The sequence below is a fragment of the Miscanthus floridulus genome, chromosome 14 (assembly GCF_019320115.1).
Source record: "Miscanthus floridulus cultivar M001 chromosome 14, ASM1932011v1, whole genome shotgun sequence".
In the NCBI taxonomy this organism is placed as follows: domain Eukaryota; kingdom Viridiplantae; phylum Streptophyta; class Magnoliopsida; order Poales; family Poaceae; genus Miscanthus; species Miscanthus floridulus.
This window is the reverse complement of record NC_089593.1, coordinates 26,861,358-26,874,512: the sequence shown is the minus strand read 5'-3', so window position 1 is coordinate 26,874,512 and position 13,155 is coordinate 26,861,358. Positions and strand designations below refer to the sequence as shown.

The 13,155-nt window shown below is 47.5% G+C and overlaps 1 protein-coding gene across 1 annotated transcript; it reads right to left on the bottom strand.

The window, feature by feature from the left end:
* Positions 1 to 1,812: 1,812 nt before the first annotated feature.
* Positions 1,813 to 3,778, bottom strand: LOC136504696 (amino acid permease 3-like). The gene is made up of 3 exons (XM_066499665.1): positions 2,969 to 3,778; positions 2,747 to 2,889; positions 1,813 to 2,656 (listed from the first exon to the last, which is right to left on the bottom strand). Exons 1-3 carry the CDS (start codon positions 3,627 to 3,629, stop codon positions 2,021 to 2,023), a joined length of 1,440 nt encoding a protein of 479 aa, XP_066355762.1. The 5' UTR covers positions 3,630 to 3,778; the 3' UTR covers positions 1,813 to 2,020.
* Between the last annotated feature and the right edge of the window lie 9,377 nt (positions 3,779 to 13,155).

The window sequence follows — 13,155 nt, the reverse complement described above, 5'->3', positions numbered from 1 at the left end:
ACAAAGTCTATTATGGATGATTTGGTAAGCTAAACATTTCATCATTTTCCTTCTATAGGGCTAGGACCATTGTCTCCCGTGACCTCGGTGCCACAAGTCATGAGTGCTATGGATTCATGGTCTCCCCTTGAAGCCATCAATGGTGAGCCAAATTCACTGGTTGAGGTTGGTGTGGCAGATCGGTGGGATCCTATGGTACTCGAAGCTTCTATCAATGCCACCTCTGTTCAGAACCAAAGGTCATGATTGTGAGGCCACTTTTGGTAGGATTGGATTCCTGTCTCTGTTTATTTATGTCTTGTTGCAGTAGTGTGTTTTTCTTCTAGGTGTTGTGTTGGTCACATAAGGGTCATGTTTTATCTCATTTAGTCACTATTTTTGGTCGTGTGGGATGTTTTTAGTAACTGCTTTGGTCATGTGAGGTCTGTAAGGTTGCGTAGGGTCATTGTCTTGGTTATGTGAGGTTGCATAAGGCTGTTCTGTTGGTCATGTATGTCTATTTTTGTCTTTCTTATCTCTTAATGCAATGACACGCAAATATTTTGCATGTTCGAGAAACTAATTGTATATAGAAAATTTATGCGATAATTTTTGGAATTTGTATCAGTGAGTAGGACAGTGGTTTGACTGACAGTATTCTTTGTTCCGCAGGTGCCTAGAATTTTCTTGTGGTTGCCAAGATGCAGGAATGCCTTGTCGCATTGTTGGTTAGGCTCCTCATCTTGTATGTAGTTTGCTTGTGCATTATCCATATGGATATCGATTGTGCTTTGTGTTTAGTTAATGTGGCTTAACAAGATCAACAATCTAGTAGTATAACTGGTGGTTCCACCCTTCTTTGGCAATGCTGATGGTTGGAAACTTGGAATGACATTTGACATTAGACTTGGTAGCTGTTCTGATGCTTGAAGGCTCAGATAATCTCTTGTATGTTGAATGCATTAGTACACATCGTCTTAAGGTACTTTATATTGAGAGAGCGTCTGTTGAGGATATACTGTGTAAGAATTGTTGGATGGATGCTGTATAAGACTTGCAAAGGTTCTTGGAAGTGTTTTTATTTGTAGGAAAGAAAATTATGATTGTCAATGGCATGACCCCATCATTTTTTTTTACTGTCCATGGTGTTTGTATCAAATATATGTTGCTGTGCATGTGTTGTGAACAATTCTGCACAAGGGGTGATTGTAATTTCCTGTGCAAGTAATGGTAGCCTATTTCTCATCATCTGTACATATCCTCCACTGGTTTTCCCTGTTCGTGCACTGGAGTAAATAAAAGTTCTAAACGGTTATCAGGTTGAAGTTATACAGAAGAACTACATGTGACGTGAAACTAAGCTACCTGTCTCATGTTTCCAGCAGTCAACATATACAAACAGTAGAACTAAGCTACCTGTCTCATGTTTCGTCTGTTGTGACGGCTATATTTATAATATATTGCCTGCTGTGAGGAGGTTGTTAGGTTTCATGCATGGATTAGTGAGTGGAGTTAATCACGAAGCAAGAGAAAGAGTTGGAGATTAACTTCATGCGATAGCAGACGATGTTTCTCTTGCAACAGGAGCATTGTCTACCCTGGGAAAGATCACTCGGTGAGGATTCATGTCATTTAGAAACCTCGATTGGAGCAGGATGGAAACTGGAGACACATGTGCATAATCGACGGGAATGTTTGGAGTGCGGAGTCCAGGTGCAGCGTGATCTGGTTTCCCGGCATATGTTTGTGTGAATGAAAGGAAGAGAGCGGAAGCAGACGTGGTGACCAGAGATATGTTCGGCCTCTGACACTTGGTTTTCATTTTGCAAACATTTCGTTAAATAAAATTTTTCAATGGATTATAGAATCCTTAAAAATGACAATGAACCTACTACAACTTTCAAAAAGTTAGCCCCCTACTACAACTCAAATTGGTGTCGAATTCTATTTTTGTTCGCAACGACTACCTCTCCCATCCCAGGCACACTCAAATTGGTGTCGAATTCTAGAGTGTACCGGTCCTGTATGCCTAAACATCAAGTTACCCGCTAAACGGCCGGTACACCTTGAGGGCGTCGATGACGTCAGCAACGGATCCTGCTGCGGCGGCGATGGACACAGCTAGGCAGCTGATGCTGAGCGTCTGGAGGCAGATCCACTTGGTGCTGCCACGCGGCACGCGGCGCTGCTTGATGTACATCTCGACGGGGAAGTAGACGGTGAGCGGCCAGAAGGAGACGGCGCCGAGGATCCCCACCACGTTGCCGAAGAACGGCAGCAGCATGGCGACGACGGTGGTGAGGCACACGAACGACGACCGCCATGTGAGGCGGAACAGGTTCAGGGCGAATGGACCGACGCGGAGCTCCCTGGAGATGAAGGCGCTGTCTGGCCAGGCCGCGGCCGCGCGGCATTCGACGAAGGCGAAGATGGGCTGGCAGAACACCTGGTAGGCGCCGACGAGGTGCACGACGATGGCGACGTTGGCGATGTCGAGAAGCCAGAAGGGCTCGTAGAAGCCGAAGCCGGTGAGGAGGTTATCCGGCGCGTTATCACCGAACGCCGCGTACCCCATGCACCCGCACAGCATGTAGAAGATGGTCGTGGTCGCCACGCTGAGACGCGTCGCCTTCTGCATCACCTTCGACTCCGACGGTGGCGGCGCCTTGATCGTGTCCTGGAAGAAACAGAGCAACGTTGATTAGGAACAGAGCAATCTCTGGGTGAAGAAATCAGAGCAGAGCTCTGTGTAGGTACTGATGCTCACTTGGATTTCGATGAGGATGTTGGAGAAGGAGTAGGCGAAGGCGATGTCACCGAAGGCCTGCAGGCTGTGCCAGACCTTCTGCGTGGAGGTGACGCCGGCGCCGATGCTGATGCCGGTGAGGCTGCCCTTGAACCCACCGTTAGCTGCAACAGTTGAAGCAACCGGTTAGTAACTGAACTGAGCAACAGTTGACAAGCCGGATTGAAGGGATGAAGGACTTACAGATGGTCTGTGCGATGCCGAGCGAGAGTCCGATGGAAGAATAGGTGAAGGACATGACGGCGGCGACGATGGAGAGCCACGAAATCTGATCGAAGTCCGGTATCTGCGAGAAGACGATCTGCACGGCGCCAAAGACGACCATGTACGGGATGCTGGAGCTGCTACACGGATCAGCATGCCCGTGGGTGTGGAAGCATCCCGCCCTCCTGATGGCCTTCATGCTGATGGACGACGCGATGGTGTAGCCGATGGCGACGCCGACGAGGTTGGCGTACTGGATGACGCCGCAGAAGGCGACCTTGGCGCCGCCGAGGTTGGAGCGCACGGCGTCCATGTAGGTGTAGTTGCGCTTCCCCGTCTCCGGGTCGCCCGTGCGGTAGCACTCGGCGAGCAGCGTGGCCGTGTAGTAGGTGACGAAGGCGAAGAGCAGCATGGCGGCGGGGCCGGCCACCCAACCGAGCTGCGCGATGGCCCAGGCCAGGGAGAGCACGCCGGAGCCGATGACGGCGGTGATGATGTGCGCGCTGGCCGTCCAGAACGTGCCGGCGCGGCGCGGCCGGCCGTCGTCGTCCAGCCACGCGGCCTCCCCGGCGTTCCCGGCCTCCACGGTGACCTCCATCGGCGCCACCGCGTGCTTGTTCACTCCGTTGTGCACGGCCATTGTTCACTCCTGGGGACTGAATTCCTGAGTTGTGACTGCTGAGGGATGGAGCGCGGCAGACAAGCGCTGATGAGATGACTGATTTCTTGGATGCTCTGAGGACTGGAGTGGAGCGCGGCTGCAAAGCTCAGAGCTGAGAAGAGGAGACAGGAGAGTCTGTGCTTGTATCTAAAGGGGGAGGCGGCGGGTTTATATAGAGGATGCAGAGGAGGAAGAGGCGTGGATGCCGCGTGCGGGAGTGACGCTGGTCAGCGCGGGTGTCTCTGCCTGTCTGCGTCTCTGTTTTTTTTTTTTTCCGCCGCAAAGGCACGCGCCAATTCTGTCTTTATCTACTATACAACTTTGATGTAGGTAGGGTCATGGCGTTCTTAAATAAAATGGATGCACGTGGTGACGGGTTTATACAACTTTATCTATTTTGTACTCTATCTATTGTTTTTTTTTCTTTTTTGTCATTGCGAATTTTGTTGTTTTTTCATCTTTCTGCTAAGGCCTGTACATGGTCCGGTTTAACCGGCCTTTGGACAAAACCTAGTCCAACCCGTCAAAGAGGACGGACATTCATGTACAATTCAGTAAAATCTTTGGCTAAGGACCATATACAAAATTTCCCCACCATTCGATATACAAATACTAAATGACACAGTTTAAATTTAACAAATTAGCCATATATCAATCCCTCTTTTTAATTCAACAATTCTACAAACAAAGTACATAACGCATCAACAATCAACCCATCTAGTGCGCTCTCTAGCGCCAACACTGGAGATTTCCGGTGGCTGCCCGGTCGCGCACCCAACGACAACTAGCCGTTGGAATTCAAACTTGATTCTACATTTATCTCGTGCCTCTTCGGTGTGAAGCACAGGACATTTCCGATAACGAGAAAACCTTTCTGCATACGCCACCCGACAGGTACTTTATTGCTTTATCCGGTGCACGGTTAGGGGGTACCACCATAGATTTATGATGAGTAGCCCAACTCTCTGTTAACTCAAGACATAGCACCCTTTCTTCCGGTGCGGGCAATGGGGATACCAACGGACATTTCCAGTGAGTTTCACATTGCAGAGTTTAACATTCCACGCTACACCTCCTTCTCTGGTGACAACCTCTAAGGGACACTGGACATTTCCGATGGTTCAGAAAAATCTGCACTAAGTCACAAACTTTGCGGGCAAGTTAAATCCACTGACTCCAAAATGTTCAAACATGAAAATCTTTACCTTAGGCACTGAGTTAGCTTTTCAAAAAGATTTTTCACTTGCATCTCACCGTGCCACTAGGTCCAATGCATACGCAAAGTTAGTTCACACCTAGTGGCACTTAGATAACCTTGTTGCATCAAAGTTCTGCTCTCAATAGTACGCTACCTATCGTAAACCAAACCACACTTTCTATTGTGTCTAGGATGACGAAATGAAAATCCCAGCATATACCTTTGCCTTCGGGCTTGTTTGCATCTCTCCTTCATCTCCCCAAGTGTGAGCATTTGATCAACTTGTGGCCTTCTCCATCTTCACCATAGATGCCATCTAGCTCAACCCTTGGTGTGGACCCTAGCTCAATCGCAACTCAATTGAAAACATTAGTCCACTTATTGTCATTTATTTACCAACACAAAACTTAGAGCTTTTAGTAGACTATAATCATCATTGATGACAATAATAGTCGATAGATCTAATTCGATTTTCAATTACTCGCTTCCACCGTTATGAAAAACAACAAAGAGTTACGTACGTCTAAATCTGTATATCGTCTTAATCTAAAACAGGCCCTAAGATTTGTATGTAAATTATCCACCTATGCCACATTAATTAAATAAACTAAAATAGCCACTCAAATCTATATCTAAATTGCAAGCATCTGCTATCATAAAAAAGAAAATAAAACATATTGTACACTTCTAAATTACGCATCACTTCTACAAATAAACTTACTCAAATTAAATAGACATGCTACGTGGTAGTATTATGCATGCATGAGCGATAAATTTATATATTTCTATAGTTTACCAACAATAAAAAAAAGTCCTTTTAATAAATCGCACACCAATAATACTAATTATGCATTTTAAGTTATATTATTAACAAGTGTTCCTTTAGCATAGTTTATTTACCAATAAATTCAAAAGGTAACAAACAAAGGATAAGGATGGTAAATAACATCTCTCTAGGTGAAAACTCATATGAAAAGCGTCAAAGTATATGAATTAATAAGTGTCAGTTAAAGGCATCCCTTTGTGATAAGAACCAAATCTTGGTAACTGCAACCATAGTACGTGAAGGAAGTCTTTTATAGAGGGGATCATCTTCAATTCCTTGGCCCCTTACCACACACCTTACTATGTTAACCAGCCGACCAGCGTATACTTTTTGCTCCCCCACATTCCATTATCACATCAAGAGGAATAACATAGGATAAAACAGAATGATATTTTAAAGAGTTTGCACTTTACACTTTTATAGCACGTTAGTATATAATTGTTGGACCTTTTCTAGCTAGATGTTATCCACTGGTAGTCGGGTATATTATATAAGATTGTGCAAGTCGTTAAACACGTGGGATTACATGAGTGAAGTGGACTAACCTCGCCTTATATTGAGCGCATTATCCCAATGGTCCTTGCCAAGCTTATCTCATGGCTCCATGTCTTGCTCAACCTCGCCTTGTGGACCGGGTTTTATTAATTTGCAAATTCTTCCTCAGCTAGTTAAAAAAATGAAATCGATAGCTTATCAGCTTAAGTAAAATATTAGTTTGCTAGTTATTACTCAATTACCAAAACTAAATTAGGGATTTTCAATGTCGCCTCTAAGCGCAGGCCAGCCCAAGACATGGCTAGGGCAACATTGGTGCACTACCGAAAACGTCAAATTTGCCAAGTGTTTTTAGGTTTGCCGAGTGTATTCCCTCGGGCACTCGACGAACAAGTTCTTTGCCGAGTGCTGCGCTAAAAACACTCGGCAAAAAAAAACACTCGGCAAAGAGGAGGTTTGCCGAGTGTCAAAAACAACACTCGGCAAAGAGGGGGTTTGCCGAGTGTTTTCTTTTTTGCACTCGACAAAGAAATAAAATCTTTTTTCTGGAAAAGAAGAAGAAGAAAAAAATAAAAAAAAACTTTGCCGAGTGCCCAGATCTAGGACACTCGGCAAAGAAAAAAAACCTACTTAATTAATCGGATCCGCCCGCGCCCTCTCTCCTCCTCCTCCCTCCCCAGATCCGCCCGCCCCCTCTCTCCTCCTCCGCGCCCTCTCTCTCCTCCTCCCTCCCCAGATCCGCCTGCCCCCTCTCACTACGGGAGACGCGTGCTTTGCCGAGTGCAATTGCACTTGGCAAAGAAGGATTTGCACTCGGCAAAGCCTTTGTCGAGTGCTGCACTCGACAAAGAGCTGTCGGCATATCCCCTCACGGCAAAGGCTTCTTTGCCGAGTGCCGTATGTCGGGCACTTGGCAAAGGATTTTCCGAGTGCCACGACGGCACTCGGCAAAGAAAAGCCGCCGTGATGGCCAGGTCACGATGACGGCCCCTTTGCCGAGTGCCACGCGTCGGCACTCGGCAAAGAAATGTGTTTTTTATTTTATTTTTTAAAATGCTTTGTCAAGTGCCTGCATCTGGCACTCGACAAAGCTTGTTTTCTTTTTTTTTTTGGATTTTCTTTGCCGAGTGCTGTAGGTAGACACTCGGCAAAGCAGTTTGTTTTTTTTTAATTTTCTTTGCCGAGTGCCTTGACCATGGCACTCGGCAAAGCTGGGAAGCTCAGTGTCCCAGATTCCCAACTTTGCCCAGTGTCATGGTCATGACACTCGGCAAAGAAGTGAAAAAATTCAATTTTTTTGGTTTTTAGTCTTCCATCGTTACAAACAAGATATACATCATATATATATAACACAACTATATATCACACAAATATTTATATATATATATATAATACAAATGTATATCACAATCCACCACAAACACAAACATAGCATACAAGTATCACAATCTCGACTCCCAAGTCCAAAGTCCAAACACACAAGCATAGTTCACAAAGTTCACAAGTGCATTATATCACAACGGCTGCCATTTGAAGCTCATGGCGACGGTCCGGGTTGGGATGGCCCAAAGTGCGATCCCGGCGACCCTCCGAGGTGGTTCGACGCTGCCCCCGATTGATGCTGTACAAAATAGAAGAGATTGCACGTGAGCGACAAGAGAAGAGATAAATATGCAAGATAAATATCCGCCACTACCACCACCACCACCACATCACCATCATGACCACCACCACCACCACCACCATGACCACCACACCACCACCACCACCACCACTAGGTTTCACTAGGTTTCTCTAAGTTTCAGCATAGAAAGTAAAACTTCGTACTTATACTCACCGGGGTAGAATCAGGACGTTGTGGAGGTGGATCTGGAGCAAGCAGCGTATGTGGGATCGCCCAACCTTGTTGCTGGCCAATTTGCTGCATGAACTTGATCATCTCGGCCATCTACCATTGATCTTGCTCCCACTGGGCCTCCAAAGCCTGTAGCCTTTGCCGCTCGACCTCCCGCTCGGCCTACAGTTCCTGCACCTAGGCCCGCAGCATTTGATCCCAATGTTTCAATAATGCATAGGTAAGGTATGTAAAAGTCAAAGAACGACGAATGAAACATGAATGCTTACCTGGAGTGACGACACCACGGTAGGCCGTTGGCGTATGGGCACGCTTGAAGTCGTGCTCGATGCTTGGAGCTGGTGGAGAGGAGGAGTAGAGGCCGTGTCGAGGACGCCATCGCCAATCTAGAACCGCCCATGCTTCTTGCCTTGCCCCACCCTCATCACGAGCTGAGGATCAAGGCACTCCTCGGTTCTCGGATCGTAGCCCGGCCCATGGACTGACCTTGCCGCCTCCGTGTACGAAGAGAGGCGGGTGTGGATGCTGGAGTTGGTGTACGCCTCAACCGGGGCATCTGGGTCATACTCGATGTCGGTCGTCGCCTTGCCCATGTGAGCCAGAGCATATGCCTTGAGTTGACCAACTGGCTGGCCACCGTGTGCATCCGACTACGAGAAAGACAACAACATGTGGTTAGAAATGATGCAGAATTGAGCGCGGCTAGATTAGAGCAATGGCGGAGACTTACATATGCCTTTGCATATTTGTTGAGGCTGCGGCTGCCCTGATGATGAGGTACACCTGGCATCTGCAAACGCCTGTCGCGGGCCTCCTCATGCTTCTTCTGCTAGTCCTCGTCCAACCAGGTGTCCACAATATATTCCCAGCAATCGGGGTGGGTGGCGCACCAGTTTAGAATCGCCTATAGGACATCAAGTAGACGACATATCATAAGATCAAATTAGGCATACTTAATCTCAAAAGAAATGAATATTCATGTTTTGTATTTACCTGTATGTATTGCTCCCTTGTCAGCGTCATCCGTCTTGCCTCCTCTTTGTTGACACGCCTGAGTAGGAACTTGGCGTTGTAGTCTATGTGGGCCTAGATGCGTGACTCATAGTGCAAGTCCGTGACACGCCTTTTACAGGAAGCGTAAGCCACCTGATACGCACTTTCCTCCTGTGCCTCCTGGATTCTGAAGAAGTCCTACATAAAGACACAAGGTATCCATTATTTTATTTCAAGAATGTCCAATGAATGCGAGGAATTGAGGAATGTAGTGCAAGAAAGACTTACCCACAACTCCCTAATCACCTGATCTGCCTTGTTTCTACAGCGGATGCCATTATGATCTGGAGCATCCTGCACGAGGGCATAGTGGTCGAACGTCCAGGTCGGCTCCCAATCCTGATCTCCTATCTGAACCAGGCTAGGGAAGTGTTCCTTGCACAGAAGTCCCAGGATGCCATTCACATTGCGTGTCGGGGCCGCCTGGTCCACAAGCACACAGTTCCTACACAAGTGGTCCACAATAGTTATTACTTGTTATTATGATTTTTCAACATATGAAGTTACTTACTTATCGCCCTCGGGTGCAATCAGTGGGCGCCTCTCAACAGGTATCGGTCGCTTCAGGAGCTTTGCGGGACCTTGTTGGTAGGGCTTCGATGTACCAGGGGAAGTGGAACGCCCTACCGTCGTCGCCTCCTCGTCCTCCGTCGCTAGAACTACCTCCTCGTCCTCCGTCCGTGGACCCCCCATCCCCATCCACCGTGTGCTGAAGGTCGTCATCGTGCATAGGGTCGCATGAGGAGCTACGCCCGTGGTCAGTCAACGGCTCCTGCCTGGGCCTGCCTCTCGGCCTCCTCGGCCTCTCTAACGCCTCCGCCTCCTCAGCCACCGCCATGTCCCTCTGGTTGGCGTAAACCGAGGGGCAGCTCCTCCTAGTGGGCCCCATCACCTGCAATTAAAAAGAGTAAACTAGTAAGTACAGATAAACGAGACGTACTTAGTAAGAGATGCAAAATAAAGAAAATGTAATTACAAAATAACATAGTATTACATGTATTTCTAATATTCTTCATGATCGGGATTATCTGGGCGATAGGTATCGTCATCACTATCAAGATTGTCCAAATCCTCAATAGCCTCATCCTCATCGTTGTCATTGCCTAGTCGTAGTCCGTCAAGCATTTCCAAGTCCTTCGGATCATGCACCTCAGTTGCAGCGTCCTCGTCAACAACCCATTCATCGTCTGCTTCTATTTCGATCTCTTCGGTTAAGTCTATCTCATGCATCCCTGGTAGCCCCTCTTCTTGTTGATAGAACTCTCCATCATGCGTGTTTGGGTTCAAGTTGTAATCATCAGGGTTTGGGCGAGGTAATCTACCGTGTGGTGATACCTTGTGCACAATATACCAACCCTAAAGACGTGGGTCGGTTTTGCAAGCATATGGACAATAATAAACTTGTGTGGCTTGTTGAGCCACAATATAGACATCTTCTCCTGGATAGAAGAAATTCTGTCGAGTTTCGACTATCCCAAGTTGATGGGACTTTCTCGATACTGCAGGATCAAACCACTGGCATTTGAATATGACAGGATTAAGTGCTTTGGAACCACGGTAGTCGAGCTCGTATATTTCTTCAACTGTCCCATAATACTCCTCCTGATCAGTGCCCGGCGTAAATACTCCGGTATTCGTGGTCCTTGGATTGGGACGACTCTGCTCGTACCTTGTTGTGTGGAAGCGATATCCATTCACGTCATAAGCGTTAAATGACAAGACATTATAGTCAAAGCCATTGGCCACCTGTCGTAATTCAGCACTTATAGACACATCCCTTTGGCACTGCAAGTTCAAGCAGGATAGAAATGAAATTAGGCAACTTGGAATGTCAAACTTAGTAAGAGCTAAGTTGGTTGGTACCTTTTTTTGGAACCATGTAATGAAATCAGGCGAACCATGTTGAAGAAGGGTCTCTCATTCATGGTTAGAAGGTGGCCTTGAATGATGCCAGGATTCATCAAAAAATTCTCTGCACCGACAAGGAACAATGTTGTTGGATGTACAAAAGTTATGGAGTATGTAACAAGTTCGTTGAGAACTTACCCCAGATACGTTTCCACTTCGTCAAGGTTGGTCAACACGTAGAGCATGATCTTGCGCCACTCTTCATAGCTCAAGGTCTTTGTGGTCGCTCCACTTGCTCTCCCGCGTGGCCCTTTGAAAAGGCTAAGGGTCGATTCATTTTTGTCCTCATTGTACCGAGCGGGTGGATTATGCACGCTAGGAAGGTTCTCATTATAGTATGTTGTTGTGAAGTTTGACACCTCCTCATGAATGAATGCCTCAGCAATGGAAGCCTCAATCCTGCCTTTGTTTCCACATTTCTTGCGAATAGTCTTTAGACATCTCTCGATTGGATAGCACCAACGGTTCTGCACGGCCCCCCCCCCCCATTCGTGCCTCGGACGGGAGGTGCAAAATCAAATGTTGCATCAACAAGAAAAAGCCAGGTGGAAAGATCTTCTCCAACTTACAGAGCAACAAAGGTGCCGCTTTTTCCAACTCCTCAACCACTTTCACAGATACCTCCATGGCACAAAGCTGGCGGAAGAAAAAGCTCAACTCTGCCAGCACCTTCCAGACATTCTCAGGGACATAGCCTCGAACCATCGACGGAAGAAGCCGCTCAATCCATATGTGGTAGTCATGACTCTTCATCCCTAAGACTCGGCCAGTCTCTAGGTTCGCTCCCCTCCTTAGATTCGCTGCATACCCATCTAGGAACTTTAACGTCTGCATCCATTGTATCACTTCCGTCCTGTGCTTCTTTTCTAAGACGTAATCGGCCTTAGGCCTTTTCCATGGCTTGCCGTCTCTTGGAGGCAGCATCTTTAGCTTTGGTCTATCGCATAGCGTTGCTAGGTCCACTCTGGCCTTAGGGTTGTCCTTTGTCTTATCAGGAATGTCCATGAGTGTTGCCCAAAGTGCTTCGGCGACATTCTTCTCAGTGTGCATTACATCTATATTATGTGGAAGGAGAAGGTCATCAAAATAGGGAAGCCTCTCCAAGCCCGACTTATGAGTCCACATATGTTCGACACCATATCCCACAAAGCAATCTTTCTTTGGATTATCTTTCTTTCGACTATCTTTCTGTGGATTGACCACGAGAGCATCTATCTGAGCATGAACCTGGGCACCAATCATCTTCTGAGGTTCAGGGTCGGTCACCTTGACACCTTTCGTGAAGTTCTTGGTGTCTTGTCTAAATGCATGGTTAAGAGGGAGGAACTGTCGATGCTTGTCGAACGACGAAAACTTGCCACCCTTCTTCAACCAAATGAACTCAAGAGTTGTCTTGCATACCGGGCATGGGAACTTCCCGTGAACACACCAGGCGCTGAATATCCCATACGCCAGGAAGTCATGCATGGAGTACTGGTACCAAACATACATTTTGAAGTTTTCCTTTGTAGCTCGGTCGTAAGTCCATACCCCTTCATTCCAAGCACTGATCAATTCATCATAAACAGGCTCCATGTACACACCCATTTTGTTTCCCGGGTGTCCAGGAATTATCAACGTCAAGAATATGTTTTGCCGTTGAAGGAGGACCCCGGGGGGAGATTAAGGGGGATAGCGAACACGGGCCAACAAGTGTATGGGGCCGACATCATTCCATAAAGATTGAACCCATCCGTTGCCGAGTGCTAGGCTTGCAGCACTCGGCAAAGATAGCACGTTTGCCAAGTGCTAACAGCCAGCACTTGGCAAAGGATGACGGAGGGGCCACCGGCGTCGGCTGAGGTATTTTGCCGAGGGTTATTCTTTGCCGAGTGTCTGACACTCGGCAAATAGGACGTTTGCCGAGTGTCCCTCTTTGCCGAGTGTTTGACACTCGGCAAAGACGGCCTTTGCCGAGGGCCGGCTTTACCGAGTGCGGCACTCGGCAAACTGCCTCTTTGCCGAGTGCCCGTGTTTCGACACTCGGCAAAGAGCATGTCTCCTGTAGTTTCTCTCTCCTCCTCCCTCCCCAGATCCACCTGCCCCCTCTCTCTCTCCTCCTCCGCGCCCTCTCTCTCCTCCTCCCTCCCTAGATCCGCTCGCCCCCTCTCTCTCCTCCTCCGTCTCGGTG

Coding starts and splice junctions, on each gene's coding strand:
- LOC136504696 (XM_066499665.1), bottom strand. CDS start 3,629: ATGGCCGTGCACAACGGAGTGAACAAGCACGCGGTGGCGCCGATGGAG. Junction 2,890..2,968: donor CGGCATCGCACAGACCATCT/GTAAGTCCTTCA, acceptor CAACTGTTGCAG/CTAACGGTGGGTTCAAGGGC. Junction 2,657..2,746: donor ACATCCTCATCGAAATCCAA/GTGAGCATCAGT, acceptor TGTTTCTTCCAG/GACACGATCAAGGCGCCGCC.